Source organism: Mytilus trossulus, chromosome 6, assembly GCF_036588685.1.
Source record: "Mytilus trossulus isolate FHL-02 chromosome 6, PNRI_Mtr1.1.1.hap1, whole genome shotgun sequence".
In the NCBI taxonomy this organism is placed as follows: domain Eukaryota; kingdom Metazoa; phylum Mollusca; class Bivalvia; order Mytilida; family Mytilidae; genus Mytilus; species Mytilus trossulus.
This window is the reverse complement of record NC_086378.1, coordinates 29,533,339-29,552,069: the sequence shown is the minus strand read 5'-3', so window position 1 is coordinate 29,552,069 and position 18,731 is coordinate 29,533,339. Positions and strand designations below refer to the sequence as shown.

The window sequence follows — 18,731 nt, the reverse complement described above, 5'->3', positions numbered from 1 at the left end:
CTGAAATAACATTTTTTTTGTGAATCAGAAAAATAGGATAACATATAACAAATAATCTATGAGTGTTACCTTTACTTTTATTAATATTTTCTCTAAACTTATTGGTTTTTATTTTATTGCGCTTTACTTTCATTATTATTAGTGTTATGTTACAAAGTGAATACTACATTGTAACGGGGAATTTTGTTCGTTCTGAGGGTGACGATAAAGAGACTGTTCAAGGAAATTGTAACACAATATTGTAACGTTTCAGCATTCGGGCTGTTTCGGGTTTTTTTAATTCAGGCATGTTAAATTAAAATTAGCATGTTTTTAACAGATTATAGTTTGAAGTCCATATATACCAAGATCAAGGAAAAGATCAAGATATAGAGCAGAATTTTTAGTTTTTGTTTTATCCTTAATCATAAGTTTACTGAGGTATATCAGTTGCTAGCTCCCACTAGTGTAGATATTTGAGTGACAAGATATTTGTAGTTGAAAGTGGCAACATAGAACTCATAATTTTTTACTACAATTAAATTTCAATATACACGTATTATTATATAAAATTTGAATTTTCGTTGCGCTTATGAGTGGGACCCAAAAAAACTTCCATTTTAGGGAATAATTTGTTTTTCCTAAATTAATTTCATTTTGCTCATGAATGAATATTTTTGAATCATTACTGATAATTTTTTTTTCTATTATATAAAAAAAAAGAATTTAAGAAATAAAGAGAAAAAAAATAATAAAAGGCTCCTTTAAACACTGAGTATGGCTTGCTCTCTCTACTAATATTCACGTAAGATTCCGGTTTCAAGGCAATTTTCTCATAATATATTGTTGTGAAGGTCTAGTACCGCGGATTTACCTTTGTGTTAACGTTACGTCGTTCCCGGGAAAATTGAGAATTACCGATTTAGCGTCACTAAATTCCGCCAACATGTGGCTTTCGAAATACATTTGTTTAGTTATTTGCTTTTACATACATTATATTGTTAAATCAGTGTCGAGACGTATGAAATCGTGCTAGCATTCTTTATGATCCAATATTTATGTACGTACTGACAGTTATTTACATGATTAACTTCGAACTTTAACAGTCTATGTTTGTGCATGTAACGTTATTGTGTGATTCTACTTATAAAAGGGGGTTTCCCGTTGAAAACAGTATTATAATTGAATTTGAACTTATCATAAAAGAATCCAGGAGGTAATTAATACATACACAAAATAACATACAACCGTTTTAAAAGTTTTGTTATTATTTGATTTAGAAAACCTGAGACAATTAAATATCTAGAGACCAAATATATTGTTTTAAAATAAACATTGAAAACAATCTTAACAAATATGTTTTCAAGACAAATTAGAGTACATACAAGGTCAAAGGTAAATGTGTGGTTTCACAAACTAAGTGTAATACAACCATATTCTTTTCCCTATTAGACATGTTAAATTTACACTTTAAAAAAAATGTGCAGAGTTTATCTTTTATCAAATATAAAGAAATACTTGGTTAAAGTATGTGTTAACTTGTCCAGTACAACATAACATTAAACATCGTTGTCAAAATTATGGAATTTAATGGCACTGTCATACAAATGAGAGGTAATGTAAGCTATACTCTCAATGTTAAAGGCCGTACTGTGTCCTATAATTGTTAATGTCTGTGTGATTTCGGTCTCTTGTGGTCTGTTATCTCATTGGCAATCATACCACATCTTCTTTTTCATATATAAAACCAGGATTACTCCATCATTTTTTACATAGTAACATGTCTGTACCCAGTCAGGAATATGGCATCTTGCGTTTGATGTGTTTGAACATTCTATGATGCCATTTAATTAGGGACTTTCGTTTTGAAATTACCTAACAGTTCAATATTTTTGTAATTAACTGTTCATTGGATATAAGACAATTACAATGACGTGAAGTTAACCAATCAAATCGTCAACCCTAGTTTTCCTGAGTACATGCTTTAAATACCATAAAACTTCAATTATCTAATGTAGTCTTCAAAAACACCAAATAAATCCTTTAAATAGATAAATATTTATGACAGTTTTTTACTACAATGAAATGTAGAAATAATTTCCTACAGCTTTCCAATTCAAGGGAAATTTTTACGACTCTTTTTCGAATGCAACCGGATGTGAGGTACTATTATGTGGTGGTTTTAACACAAATGTGTTTGTTTTATCAGTGGTGTAAAAGGTATACTTTATGGAAAGTTCTCTTTCGTATCCTTTATCACGATAATCATTGACGATTAAGTTCAATAATAAAATGTCAATTCCATTTATTGAGTTTTCTGTGATATTGTGACAATGAGACTTTAATTAAATCTCGGAACAAAAGTTACACACACCGAATTATCAATCATTTTTTTTTTCTGTTTTAGCTTGAGTTGTGAGAAATAACGGACATTTAATTGTGAAAATTGAATCGCTTAATATCAAATCAGGTTGTTTAATTTCAATAGAATTATAAGCCATTGGTAGTATTTAAATTTGAATTAGAAAATTGAAAATTGCAGTATCCAATTTTTACGCGCTTTTTTAAAAAGTAGATATGGTAAAATTGCATATGGGACAACTCTCCGTCAAAGACCAAATCACACAGAAATTAAAAAACTATAGCTAACCATACGTCCTTCAACAATGAGTTAAACTTATACCACATGTCACCTATGACATACATGTAGCCTCTAAATGGCAAATGAATAAAGAATTATAACCAGAAAACTGACTACTTATTCATTTACAGAATAATGAACGAAAAACAACAACTGAATTACAGAATTCTGACTTGAGACAAATGCTTCTAGAATATTGCAGGGTCAATTCTCCCTTACTTAGGTCATAGGTGTAACGACACAACATACAAAAAACTAGGCAAAACATCAAACGAAAATCAAATATGGTTCACAGCAACAACCGACAACCCCTGTGTAACAGGCTTATGACATCGGACAGGCACATATAGAATTTGCCGGGTTTAAATTCGTTTGAAAGCGCAAAACCTCTATCTAACCAAAGATGTGGTTTAACAGTAAACCTTCTTCAATTAAGATTAAGAAAAAAACAAATTCAAGTTTTAGCACCCGGCATGCCGACATATGCCTTGTTTGGCGTCAAACCTTAACATAAGACGGTTTGAAACATTGTTTGCGCTTTAAAATGATGAATAAAAGTTGACAAATATAACTTTTCAAGTGAAAAGTGTGCCTGTTTTTATATTATTTAAGAAATTGCACACTCGCTTTGCCTTGCATTTAATGGACATTGTTTTGAACTTTGAAAATCATCAACGAAATTATCAATGGCCAAAGGAAATATCGCAATATCGATTTATTTAGCCAGATTATGTATTCAAATTAAATCATTTTTTATCTTTTATTCGTTTCATATACTTTTGGTGGCAAACAATCATTCTTAATTAGAAAGATGGATAACATGTAACAATAGATAATTAATAGAAACATAGTTAATTACATCCTTCATTTTGTTTTGTAACGTCAATAAAAGTGTAGATCTACCTTGTCTCGAACAGCAATAGTCGTTTCATCAGGTTTGTCACTGGAGAACATCACTCTACATTGACTGATGTAACGAAGATGGTCAAAGTTACTTTTCATTCCGAGTCCATGACAATCTCTTGCGAAGTAATCCATTTTATCAACATCTATCTCATTTCGCTTGTTTGCTACAATCTACAAAAAACACCAAACACAATGATACTATTTGTAATATATTGTCCACTAACATTATAAAATCTGAAATGAAATATCTATCATAAGTAACCGATCAAATTTGTGAGTTATCTATTCACTTCTTTTTTTTTATCATTGGATGGTAACCAATGATGGTGAAATTATTGTTTCTGATGTGATCATCAGTATAGTTTTCACTGTCACTGACATGATACAAATAAACTCATCATATCTACCAAGTTTAAACTATGTATTTGCTCCAGATTTTCGTGTCGTCTACAAAAGACTCATCAGTGACGCTGGAATTAACAAATTATGTTAAATGGGCAAAAAAAAAGTACCACGTTGAAGGGCAATACGGACCAAAATTTCTAAAAGTGTGGCCAAATACAGGTAATGTAAATAATTCCTGAGGAATAAGTATTTTATATATTTCATATCAATGATAACTCATGTCAACAAAGAAGTGCCGACTACTGGGATAGTGATACCCTCTGGAAATAACAACTCAACCAGCAGTGGCATCGACTCAGTAATTGGAAATAAACGCATCATATATACAAGGATTGAAATTTTGTATTGGCGCCAGATACACATATTGTCTACAAAATAATTATCAGTGTCGCTCGAATAAAAAAACACCTATGCAAAGGGCCAATCCAAGTACGAAGATGAAGTGCATTGTGGACCATAATCCCTTAAAGTGTTGCAAAATACAGCTTAGGTAAATTATTTCTGAGGCAGAAAAGCCTAAGGATTAAAAAATTCAAAGTTTTGTAAACGGTTTATAGCTATGACCAGATCAATGATAATTCATGTCACCTCACTGATAATAAAAAAAGGTGTATAGTACTGTTCAGTTGTACTAACATAAGTAAAGAGCTTTTCAGTTCTACTAACAACATTAAAGAGCTTTTCAGTTCTACAAACTAAAGCAACGTTGAATTACCACTCGACGCGATATAGCCTTTTTGTGCTCATGCTGCGTAAAGTAAATACCAATCAATTAATCAATCGACAAAAGCAAGTGTTGTAAGTAAGTCTAATTTTGATAGGAAAATATACAAAAACATACAATTCCTTTTATAATTCATGTTTTGTTTTTAATCACACTCGTAATATTCATTGTTTTGCAATGATAAAACAGATAGATATTTACTAGATATCCTAATGAATCCAGTCATTTTGATTCTCAATGTGCGGTGTTTGTTGTCCAGTATTAAATATTTCGATATATAATGCCGTTTTCGTACATAAAAGATCAATTCAAATCTGGTGTACGCATGAGAGCAGTTCAAACATGGTATACACATGTGCAAAACGTTTGGTTTTGTTTTTATCTTTTTCGAAAAAAAAATATACGCGTAACATATGCTTCTTTTGTTTTCTATGCAAGATCTAAAGTTTTTTTGTAGTTTTATTCTCAAATTACTAAAAGTTGGATGATCATGATTAACACAATTCGTCGTTTAGATCAAATGGGACTGTTATGATCATTACTTCCCTGTCTTTTGTATGAAGATTCGCATATTAATCTAAGTTTGAAATGATGAAACACGACCAAGAGGAGGTTAATGCTTCTGCTCATTATTTTAAGACAGTACGGTGACCTATACTTTTAAATTTAATGAAATTTGATTTCTGGTAGAGAGTTGGTTGTCTTAGTTGTCTCATTTTGACATTATAACCAAATCCTCTTATTTTATCTATACTTTTAAATGGAAATTCCAATTTATCGACAGATGTTAAATAATTTTTTACGTCATTTTAGGTTAAGGAAAGAAAAATAATTCAAAATATATACCCACAAGTGAAACATACATACAACCCTACCTCATACATGTAATATCTTGCTTCATCCACCTTTTCATTCTGGAAAACGAAATTGTCTACATGAAGGATAAAGAAACCATTTTTTCTGATTATTTTGTACACGAATATCGTGTGTGTTATTCTATTAAATTAAAGAAACAATTATTATTCCAGAGAAAGAATCACAGATATTCTCAGTCTTAGATAGAAGAGTCCAATGATTCGAAATTGGTACATTGACAAAAATATTGTATAAATGTTCCAGACCGTATGAGTATTTGGACCGTACGCGTACGGTCTGGACCGTATGCGTACTTTTTCAAAATACTCATACGGTCGGACCGTACGCCTACGGTCTGACTAATAAATTATATCAAGCAGTTGGCAAAGTTAATTAAATGCATATAACAGATTAATATACTTGTAACTTAACTCTCAAATTGATATAAAAAAGTTTAATTGAAATAAATCTTTATATTTTAATAGTAATTTAAAAACATCACGCTAATTGAATCTGTTACTCTCTTGTATGTAGCATGTCGATCACTTAGTAAAATAATTGCATAATGTTTACTAAAATTGAAAATATCAGAAGTAAATATAATGTGGGAGGACAATTGTTTTAGAATATTTAGCTACTTTACAAAAAAATGCAAATGCTAAGGAACATACACGAACTGCAAAATTGTAAATGTAAAAAATGTTAGTACGTTCCTTGTGGTAGCAAGTGTAACATTGACAAACTTTTGGTTGAGAGTTCCAAAATTAGGATCAAGATTTACAATTAAACAGATATTTAATTTCAATAGTTTACTTGTTTATTTTATCCGTGTAATTGTAATAATATCAATAAGTAAATCTCAAAATAAATATTGTGATTAATGTCAATTTGTTTAAATTTAACCCATATGATCTAAACACATGTACTTATATGGTCTGGAACATAAGCACAAATAGAAAACATAAAGATGTTTATGGAATAAAAGTATTTGTCAGGTCATAGTAGTTTGATGATGATGAACTCTATCTAGGTTTAAAAAAAAAAAGTACTTTTACAAAATGTCACATATAGATTGAAATAACCTTATTTCCGTCGATGAGGTCTTTGATGAATTCCTTTTTGTCTTCCCAGTCAAAAGGAAATTGTTTTTCAAATGCTTCTGCAAGGTCTTCATTTTCTGTCATCATAAAGTCTATCATCATTCTTGAAACATGTTCATGCTAAGATCGATATCAAATTAGTGTTAGTGAAAATGCGATTGTTTCGTAATATATGTTTTGTTTGAATCTCATCGGATTTTGTGTAATGCTTTGTCCGTTTCTGTGTGTGATACATTTTAATGGTGTGTCGTTATTCTCCTCTTTTATTCAATGCGTTTACCTGCGTTGTAGTTTGTTACCACGATTTTGCTTTTTGTTCGTTTGATTTACGAGTTTTTAACAGCGCTATACTACTGTTGCCTTTATTTGTTGAACACTGCAACGATTTTCGATTAAAACAAACATTCAGATATTCGTATTAATAATGATAAACGCTATAAACAATAGCACTATAGCGAGTAAAAAAATCACAAAACCTTTACGAATTTGACAAAGTCAATGGAACAATTACTGAACATTCAAATTTGCCAAGAGTGACTTTCAATTGTAGTTTTCGTACCAATAAAAAGACATCTATAACCACTCTGACATCTTACTCGAACTTCTTTTTTACTAAGTTTTACTGTGCTTAATGCTGAGTGTTCATGTATTCCACATTGGCTAGATGGCAAAGGGTAGAGTAAATGGCAGTATGGCGTATATACAAAAATGAATCTATGATGAGTTTATTCTGAACAATTTTGCGGCTGTGTATTTCAATAGCCTATTTGTATGTATTTTTGTCAATGACGAGGATACAAGAATAAATGATATATTCCTTTGCAACATATCAATAGATCAATTATCTTACAACAGTGTGAAGAAACATTCAATATTGCAAAATATAGTTTATTACTTAGGATTTGATGTTATGAAATATCCATTAAAATTGTAAAAACAAACCGTCCACTTCTTCGTTTTTTGGTCCTTCTCCATCATTGCTTTCAAAAACAATCGATCGAACAAGTGAGAATAAGGTCCGTGTCCTTAAAAAAAGTTTTAAAAAAAAGTTATTAAAATACACTGAGCTTTTAAGAGAAATAAACATTTCACCTTCAAATTTAATATTAATATATGAACAGCTTTCATTGACACCTCTGCTGTTAAACATATTTTTGCCTTGAAGGTGTTTTATTTCAAATAAATTTCAATCAAATAACGAATGATTCAAGCTTGAAACAGATGCAACCGAATCACTAAGTTTAATGGTCATAAAAGTTAAAACACGATCGTACTTTTATAAGGTGTTTTGATCACAAATTTTGTTATTCAAATACTGGATGCATTTTGATTTAATAGCAGTCATTAGAGTCTAGCTGTTTGTATTCCCGGGTATGTCTCTTATAAAAAACGTTAACACACGGTATAAACCCAAATATCTAGACTGCATTTGATTTATACCTTGAAAGCATGATACTGCTGATTGGTCGACTTATATTGTGATTCAAGTTGGTATTTGTCTTACTGTTTTGCATACCTATGTCATGGCATAAGCCTGCTATCTCTATGCAAAGTTTATCATCGTCCGTCATTATCGCTTCTTTCAGTTTATCTACATACATTTTCTTTTCATCGTCGTCATCTTCCCCTAACTTCTCTATGTCTAGGTGAAGCTGTTTCTGCAACTGACATGCCAATTTACCGGCTAAGAAACATGTTCTGAATATATATGTTGAAATAACTAGTTTGTGTTTTGCTTACAAATTTATTGAGTTCTACCTAAAATTAAGCAATGCATTTTACTACAGATTGTTTTTTGTTCTTATTTCAAATTTTATGTACCTAAAACCGTTATATTTTAGACTGAAATATTTCCTAATGCAAATATTACAGTGATAAGATAAAGCAATAAGTTTATGTGTTTATTCTATCAAAAATGTAAAAACCCTTATAACTTGCAAAAAAATAACTCTGAGATAATAAAAGGAAATTAAATTATTAGAAACAAAATAAATGCATCCTTATGTGCATGTGATATCATGTGCATGCCAGAAGGAAGAAAACCTAAACAAGGAATTTAAAAGTTGTATGTCATTTAATCACAAAATAGATGATTTTTTACTTGAAACAAACACTTATAATATGCATTTAAAGGGACAAATGAACGTTTATTGCTGTTTTTAAATTAAACTGTAGATACATATACAATAAAGTGCACCTTGGGTGTTATTACGAGGCAATATGAGACACTGCATAACTCAAATGAATATTATTTGAGTGATCGTGGAATTCTATCACCATTTAATTTAAATCATAAGTTTCACCGGATATCATCTAATGATGTATTATGCCTAATTGTGCATTCAATATACATTACCCAAATTGAACATAAGACGCTAAATTCCTTTGACAATGTTTTATTGATTTACGTCTCTGATGCTTGTTTTTTATATTTATTGTTTTTGGCTTTTTACTGGTAGTACTCTCAAATCTTACTTTCTTGTGTATTAGATCTGTTGAAATTTGAAGTTCGATTTGTTTGCACTTGTCGTTCTGTGGTTGTCGTTTGTTGATGCGGTTCATACGAATTTGTCGTGTCTCCTCTCTTTTTTTTATATAAATTAGACCGTTGCTTTCCCTGTTTGATCTTTTAACATTAGTCATTTTATAGCTTGCTGTTCGGTGTGAGCCAAGATTCCATGATAAAGGTCGTACTTTGGCCTATAATGAATTATTTTTAACACACTGTGACTTTGATTGAGAATTGTCTTATTTGCACTCATACCACATCTTCTTATTTCTATGATGTATTATTAGTAATACTAATTGAAATAAAAAAAAGGAAAATAACGTGCATACCTGATATCGACATTTTCATGGGAAAATTAGATATAACTAGTAAAATGTTTTGCAACGCATATAATCTAAACGGTTGCAATAAGAATGAAAAAAAAGAAACATTCAACATGTATTGTAATAGAAACAATTATGGGCTATCGGAATATTGCCTGGTTATTTAATGAAAGTTTTAAACGACCAGTTCAGGTTTTTGATTGGTATCTCTACTTTTTTACTTTTCAAACTTCTAAGCATTAAGCTACCTACCCAATACTGTGTTCAAAACGGTTATGTGATGCGGATGGATAAACGAAATAACACCCACCAAGTTGTTTTATATTTCTCAGTCGTTGGAACTGGGGTGTATCAATTATTTTTATAAGTAATGGGTCTAGCTCGATTGTGCCATGTATTGGGTCGTTTAGTATCTGTTGAATACAAAATTACGAATTAGTTGCAAACCTGATTCAAGTAAAAATACATGCTGAAAAAAGTATTTATCGCCATGATACACATATAAAGTTCAAGAAAAGAAAAGAACAGAATTTCACTCTTTCTCAATCGACCATTCTGAAATACCGATTGTTATATTACACGTACACCTTAATGTATCTGTAGCCTCACTTTTAATAGATACTTAAACTCCATAGTTGTGTACTAAGCGGTCGATAATTGTATAGCGTAACGTAACAAAACATTTTAAAAACTTGCATATCAGGCTGGAGACATTTATAATTTATCTTGTGTATGATTGATAATTATCGAATAAGACATTGAAAAGAGGCGACAAAATACGTAGAGTATGTAAGACGACGATACAAATTAAGCTTTGCATCAGGCAATATGCAAACCAATCCAACATTAGTTTCACGGCAATAGGTGGCATTTCTGTAAATACTGACAATGCATTCCTCATAGGAAATACCTTTACGGCTTAAACTGTACCACTTTTACTATGAAGTTTTACAAAAAATCATAATCAAAATGGAAAGTTCATATGCACTGTTTAGGGCTATGCGGCATATTTTCAACTTTAATATGCCCCGAACTTTTACGAGTTTAAACTAAATCTTAATCTCTTAACTACTCATACGTCGACTGTAGGGTTACCACAGATTTCAATATAAACAATATTCACATGTATATTTACCGGTAGCATTCCAAAGTTATGTCTCTATGAGATGCAACCTACAGATCAGAACTGGAAACCAGTATGTAAACAATATTAATCATCTATGAATATTATAAATCTCCCCAAAAAAGGCGTGGTTTGAGAAACAGCTGTATTTACAAAGTGCAACATATATTATTGTCATAGAGCGTCGCAACCAACAAGAAGTATGAGATGTAAGGTTTGTGTTTCGATAAGACCGTACAGTGCACTAATACATCCTTTAATTCTTAAAAAAAACTCCAATTATCACAATTATCACAGCAAGACAAAATATGCCCAGGAGATCAAGGTCAACCCTTAATGCACATTTCAGAAGATACCTTCATTCAACCTTTTAAAGACTCCAAATCAGAAGATAACAAAAAAAAACCGAATTTAAAAGGAAATCTATTGATAAAATCAAATGCTCAAATACATCAAACGTATGAAAAAGAACTGTCATATACCTGATAGGGTACAGGCTATTCCGTGTGTAGAAAACGATAAAATTTGATTGTATAGCTAGCTTAACCTCTCACTCGTATGGCAGATGCAAAAAAAAATCATTTTAATGACAACAATGTGTGAAGAAGACAAACAGACGTAAAACAATTATAACAATTTACCTTCGACATATTTCTTCTCGCTGATTTGTTCATCTTTCTTTCGGGGTTTGTTCCAATATCTGGAAATATATCTTTTAAATAGGACATTTATATGAACAAACAAATCTCAATCGATAAAAATATAAAGTTTTTTATGAATAACAAAACGGCAATAAATACTTATTTACTGTTAGTGTTTCGAATGCAAAAGTGTCATCATAAAACCGCCACCTAATAAACAAGTTTATTTACAATTACCTTTAAACAAATGGGTTTGTATTAATATTTACATATTTAGTAAATTAGTGAACTATAAATTTCGTTATAAGCACATTGTATCTTATATTTTAATATGAAGTTTTGTATGATGAATATGCATATAGTGCGGATACAGAAGCATACGAAGGAATTACTCAAATGTTCTAAATGTCATTGATAATTATTGTTCTATTCCGCATGATTATGTAAAAGCAAACTCGTAATGTCGAAAAACAAAAGGTCAAATAAAACTCATAATAATACCATAGCTCTAACGGCTAAATATATGTCTTACCTGAGAACTTATCAAGTAGCAGCTACAACTATTACGTTGTTATAACGAGATGGCCTTGCTCTTATCTGTATAGTATATCACTGCCTTAATATTTATTTTTTTATATATAAAAGATCAATATATTGACTGTATGGAAATATTTGATAAGATAATATTAGTTACATAGAGTGCTAGTGACCTGATACGGTATATATTGGGTCAGTAAATTACATATGGTTTGAGATCGAAGCTCGAATCTCCATATGGAATTTACTGACCCCATATATACCGTTTATATCGTGAAACATTTGATTAAAATATCCTAAAGTATAAAAGGTTAACAAAGATTATCAAAAATGATTATGATAGACAATGTTTATAAAGATCGTGCACATTCGATGTTAAATATTTAAATCCATCTATCTGATTTATGCATGTTAGTGTATTCAGATAAAGGTCACTATCAGACAAATCCCATACATCATTTTGATCGAACAATAAATGATTTGATTTGTGACATAACTATATGTATAAACGGAAAAGAGGCATTTCATCACCCTTGTGGGAATATATTTAAGTAAACCATAACATTATTTATCTAGTTTAATCAGGGAAATATATATGAATTTAAACTTTGTTTAATTGATTGAACTGAGATAGCTTACATTTAATATCCGGTTTCCTTATAGAATGTTTTAAAGGTAACAAATAGTAAAAACATGTGTGGATGACTTTTATTATAATTTTATGGAAAATAATTTTGAGGGAAAATTTACTTCGAAAACTTAAATCTATTCCATTACTTCAAGTTTCTAAATATTTGAGATACTTTAATTCACTGTAATTATGTTTATAGCACATTTAAATAATAAACAAAAATACAATAATTTTCTGTAAATCGTAAAATGAAATCATCAATGCAAAAACAAATTAAAAAGGTAATATCACAAAAATACTGAACTCCAAGGAAATTCAAAACCGAAAGCCCCTAATCAAATGGCAAAATCAAATGATAAAACACACCAAACACAGAAACAAGTAAAGAAAGATTAATCAAAAGCAATTCACGCCCCCCCCCCCCCCCGCCCCCCCCCCAAAAAAAAAACAACAACAACAAAAACCAACTTTCAAATTTAGACATAATTTAACACAACACTAGAAAAAAAAACTTTGTGTCGTTTTTCTAGTTGCCTCTTATTGAACATTCATTTCTTATGGACTTCTCGGTAGAGCTCAGTCTACATTATTCCTGTTTATATTGGTATTAGATACACCATCATGACCAAAATAAAATGTTGGTAAAACCAGCAGGAATTTATATAAAGCATCAATAGAATATTGGAAAGATATCTTATATTTTGGTCAAATTGATTACATCATTATTTGGGGAAATGTTTATAAGAGAAAACTGTATCCTTAATTAAAATAACTTGATATGTATCGAGAAGAAAAATATAAATACTCTACCTTCGCCAAGTATGGGTGCAGGTTAAGAATATATTTACAGTATTTGAATAATATTAAATATATATAGAAGTTGTGGTTTCTAATTATATTATTTCAAAGGAAACTTATATGTCAATGATTTTCATTACAATTTTCATGAAATTGAATTATGATAGATTGACACAGATAAGTCTATCTTACGTATTTAAAATATAAAACATGCATACTATTACTTATTTCACGGGTATAAATAAGATATTATGATTTTTTTCTGGAAATCGAAATGAAAGTCAAAAGGAAACCATAAATAATAAGAAATCAATAAATAACAAAACAAAAGTAAATATATAAAACATATAGGATTTAATTGCAAATATCATAAGAAGTCAACACACATTATCTAATGTAGTTATAATAAATAATTCTCGTAAAGTTACAGATAAAGGCTGAATATATGAAATCCTGCACTACTAGTATCAATGTTTAAAATGTTTATCGATCTATTTCGTTTAATGTGTTTGAGTTTTTGATTTTGCCATTTGTTTAGGGACTTTCCGTTTAGAAGTTCCACGGAGTTTGATATTATTGTTATTGATATAGTTTTGATTGATAAATGCTAATGTATCAAGATTAGTGTAACTTAAGGTTTATGTACCCTTCTGTAGCCATTTTGGTACGAATTTTTCAAACATCAATTGTATCAAAACTACAGATATAATGAATAATAGAGACAGGCCATTTTGAACCTATACTAGGGGGAAACTTGATGCAAAGCATTATTATTTACTGTTGCATTGCATTTAATAGAAAAAGAGTACTTTGTGGCAAATAAATCAAGATTTTTATAGAAAATCCACAGCCTTTAATACAGAGATTTATTGTTATAAAATTTGAAACATAGATTACTCACTTGCTTTTCTATGATGTTTATTTTTTGCAAAAAGTTCTAAACAACCTGTAAATTCCAAAATACCTCGTGCTGAGTCACTAAAGTCGAGCGCACCCTAAAAGGTGTACTTGATTTGGTCCATATTTTTATTTGTTCTAACCAATAACTACATTAATTAACTTGTTTTAAGGAAATCAATGCTAGCACTGCATTCAATAATCCTATATCTATCGGTCATCAAATTGCCAGATATGATAGAACAAGGATAAAGGCTGTGGATTTTCTATAAAATTTCCATATGTTTAGCATTGAAGCAACACAAGGGTACATAATCCTTAAAGGTATTAATTAATGCATCAATAAAGCACGTTTGACTGATAAAATATCACAATCATTTTTTGAAATCGAAATTGACAGTAAAAAAAAAACTTTAAATATAATAGGACAAAAACAGCTTTGAAATACACAATCAAGCAAACAAATATATAAAAAAAAAATATAAGACAAAACAACAAAAATAAACAAAACATTACATCACAACTTGCAAAAACATATTTGGCTTACTATAAAACCAGGTTATATCAACCATTTTTTACATAAGGCAATGAATGTACCAGGTGAGGAATATGGCCGTTGTGATCCATTCGATTGGTGTGTTTTTAACAACTCTTATATTCTTGACTTGGTACAGGCATTTTCAAATGAAATGGTTAATGCTATCTAACATTTCGTAGATTCTGAAACTTTAACTTCTTTTTACCATGTTCATTGCTCAATTATTGACTGATGTATCTAGTCATACTAAAGCCCAAAATAACCCCTGTAATATGAAGAAAAGATTTTTGACCATGGGGATCATTATTTAATTTTACTTTTTCTTCGACAATTCTTTACGATACGACGCAAAAAAGATAATTTCCTCTCCAGTCTCCCCATAAAGAAAATTCCGTATATCAGTTAGTGATTAGGATATGGTAGGGATGAATATTAAAACATCTGATGCGAAACGTATTTTGTTTTATTTATCTACTAGTATTCTATTTTTGATTTTGCTTTCCATTAAAGAAGCACAAGCTACGAGATATATAAAAAAATTAAAGTTTGATTTTTTTTGTTCAATCAATAATAAAAGTGACAATTTAACCCCTAGCTAGAGATTGACATAGCATGCATTGTACGTGTACTGGTTATTTAAAGAAAAAGAATATCAACAATGAAAGTGAAACTACGGTAAATCATTTGATCAAATAAAATCATTCTTATACGGTTAAAAGCAATGAGAAACATCCATTTTCAATCTATAAAATAAAATCAAACAGATCTATAAAAATCCAATTGCACGTGTTGGTTTAATCTTTTCATATCTTTATTTATGTTTACATCGCTTATAGTGTCATCTGAGGTCAAATAGATAGTTAATTAGATGGCGTCTGGACTAAAATACACACGAAACGAACCTTCATTTTATCTACCCCATGCTCTGTAAACTGTTTATTTTAGACTTTTGATAGTGTGGATAAATGTTTTACATTGTTATAAATCAGATATGAGAATTTGAGTCAAATCGGTGACCATGAATTTGTCAGCTAGTGTCCCTTTAAAATATGGGGTTATTTAAATCTTTTACGATGGTATTTATAGGTGAAAAAACTGTATAATATCAATGCATATTTTGAGATGAAAATATTTGAAAGGATTACTACTGGTAGGTCTATTGAACATTTTTCTTCAAATTAGACGTTGAGAAAGATATGACAATATGAAAGTTTGCAATTATAGAGGTTGCTAATTTTTAATCTTTGTTTCTATACTCTTAAATTTTCGTATGACAATTTCACGTGTTTTTTTTTTCATTTAAAAAAAAAAATCTTTTAAAAACAATAAAAGACAAAAACCTGACTAAAGAGCAAATAACAGCTAAATGCCACTAATAATTCTTCAAAGCAGCGTGATAATTTGCACCCGGAGGCGTGATTAAGCTGACCCCAAAACGAAAAGAAATACTAGTTCAGTGATAATAGACGTCATACAAAACTCCAAAATGTATGAAAGAAACTGTAATGCGGCGGGGTTATCTGTATAATATCTTAAATTCAGGTCCATTTTATGTACTATTAAAATAGTTATTGATATTTTCTCTTTCATAATATTCTTGCGTTTATTTGTAAAAGTTTGATGAGGGACTTTCCGTTTTGAATTTTCCTCGAAGTATAGTATTTTTGTGATTTTATCTTTTTTTTGTACTGTAATTTGGTCGCGTACTGTTGTCATTTAAGCGATGTGTTTAACATTGCCATATACGCGAGTAGTTTTGTGGGCCATTTAAACAGATTCAATGTTGTTTTTATCTTATAATTAATATGTTTCCCCAGGTTTTGTATTTTGACTCGGATTTGGTTTTGCTTAATCTGTTTTTTACTATTGAACAGTGATATACTACTGTTATCTTTGCTTACTTACAGTACTTTTCTAATATTTATACAGCCAAACAAGTACAAAGTTGAAGAGCATTGAGGATCCAAAATTCCAAAAATACACTTGTACTGCGTAGGAAGTCTTAAAAGCTCCCTAAGTCACCAAATCGAAATATTTTTTACTTTAAAATCCGGTTTAGCCACAATTTTTCTACATACGGAATAGTGTGTGCCTAGTCAGGAGAATGACGTTTTTCGTTTGTTTGATGTCTTTGAGCTTTGATAGTGTCCTTAAAGTTGTTAAAGGAATTCCTCGGAGTTCGGTACTTTTGATATTTTACTTTTTTTTACATGAGAAAAACTGGCGACATGGTGTTTTGTACAAAACAATAAAAGAAAATTTTATATAAAAACAGCAGCAAACAGAAACCACCGAATTACAGGCTGCTTACTTGGGAAAGGCCCATTCAAAAAAGTGACGGGTTTAAACCTGTTTGCAAGTGCCAACCTTCCCCTTTGATGGGACATTGGAATACAACAATAACATATAATGTACACCTACCTTTCAGAAAAGCAAATATTACAAAAAATATTTCAAAAAATATATAATCACCAGTACGTTTAAGAATCTGTATCTTCAATTATGACGATAATCATGTAATAAGTGGTATGAAACATATTTAAATAACTGTACATTAATGTGCACACAATATATACACCGTCTTAAAAGAAAATCAGATAAAGTATCAGTTCCTTTTTTAACCTAAACAGGGAAATACATTATTAGAATAAAGAAAATATTGATTATTTTTATCAATCATATGATAAAAAAACTGTGATTATACATCAAATAGACATACATATTGCACTATGAAAAACGCACTATTATCTGAAACTGTTTTGATAGTCATGTTCTTTTTTATCATCATGACTTCTTTCACCAAGTGAATTGTTTTCAGATCCTTCCAGTGGCTGTCTCTTTCCATGTCACGTAATACACAAAATATACCTATACATTATGAACGTAGTTTTCAATTTAGACTAGTTTATATTTTTTCGTTTGGGCTTGAATCATATTTTCCCTCCAGTTTATATGATTCGTTCATCCTATATTGACCCTTAAAATTAAAGAGTTTATCTGAAATTGAGGGTAAATTATATGGACTTCCAATTACCGTTTCGATCCCTAACATCACTCAAGAGACATATATTGTCGAAATCTAGATCTGGTGTACAACTAAAATATTGACACCTTGTGTTTTGGCGTAACATCTTGGCAACAAGTTTATTCAGTTTTCTGTTTGGTATTAATTTTATATTAAGATCCATTTTGTTACATCTTATGATCAATTTTATTTGGCAATCGCCAATGGCAGTGGGTAGGGTTTAAGAACATCAGTTGTTCGACCTGTTAGTCAAATGCGTTTTGTTTAAGGTGGTACCCAACACCTTCACTAAAATTAATTTGGCTCGTTTAATTTTCATAAAATTTTGACAAAGTATTTACTTTGACCCTTTGACAAATATATAAAATTTTCAAAATATTTGAACCAACCAATTTATCAGAAAAATCACACTGGTTATATAGCAATTTGACAAACACTAATTATGATCATTAAGAAGCTTAATGTTTCCTTAACAAGTCAACGTTATTAAAACTTTTAGCTGATTTTTACAGAGTTATCTCCCTGTAGTGTTAGGTACCACCTTAAATATACTTTTTCACTTTTTTTGGTCTCTTGGAAAATGTTGTTTGTGTTGTATTTATACCCTTCTACAACGAAATTTGTTTTACATGCACACGTATTATAATTGCGGTTTTTATTCAACGAAATCATAGGTTTGAACGTAGTTTTCAATTTAGACTTGTAGATAGATATATATATATATATCAACAAGCAAATACAACAACAAACCTTTGTATTGAGTTTGAAGATGATATGCATACAAAATTATGGTACCGAATATAAAACCAGAACTCTAAACTGATATTGGAAGGCAGTTGGAGATGAATACAAGGAGGGGATATGACCGCATTCCATAAAAGCAGAACGTGAAAAATAGACAAATCAAAATGAAGCTTTGATAGAGACAAAATCCTAAAAAAGGTAACGAAAAGATTTCATTTTGTTGACTAATGTGAAACAATTTCCAAATAAGATAAAATGCAGTATGCCTCAACGTTTTTGTAGGCAATATGTCTCAATGACTGAGTTCCTATTGACCGTTCTCAAAGTCTGTAGAGGTATCTGCATATAAACTATT

At 30.2% G+C, this 18,731-nt stretch overlaps 1 protein-coding gene across 1 annotated transcript in view; it reads right to left on the bottom strand.

Annotated features, from left to right (window-relative positions):
- LOC134722476 (deoxynucleoside triphosphate triphosphohydrolase SAMHD1-like) overlaps positions 1 to 11,261 on the bottom strand; it is a 29,790-nt gene extending 18,529 nt beyond the window's left edge. The window contains exons 1-6 of the mRNA XM_063586096.1: positions 11,207 to 11,261; positions 9,695 to 9,855; positions 8,127 to 8,308; positions 7,506 to 7,635; positions 5,531 to 5,651; positions 3,524 to 3,697 (exon numbers count right to left, since the gene is read on the bottom strand). Coding sequence (XP_063442166.1) covers positions 3,524 to 3,697; positions 5,531 to 5,651; positions 7,506 to 7,635; positions 8,127 to 8,308; positions 9,695 to 9,855; positions 11,207 to 11,239 — 801 coding nt within the window. The 5' untranslated portion in view covers positions 11,240 to 11,261. The remainder of the gene's footprint in view (positions 1 to 3,523; positions 3,698 to 5,530; positions 5,652 to 7,505; positions 7,636 to 8,126; positions 8,309 to 9,694; positions 9,856 to 11,206) is intronic.
- Positions 11,262 to 18,731: the final 7,470 nt, after the last annotated feature.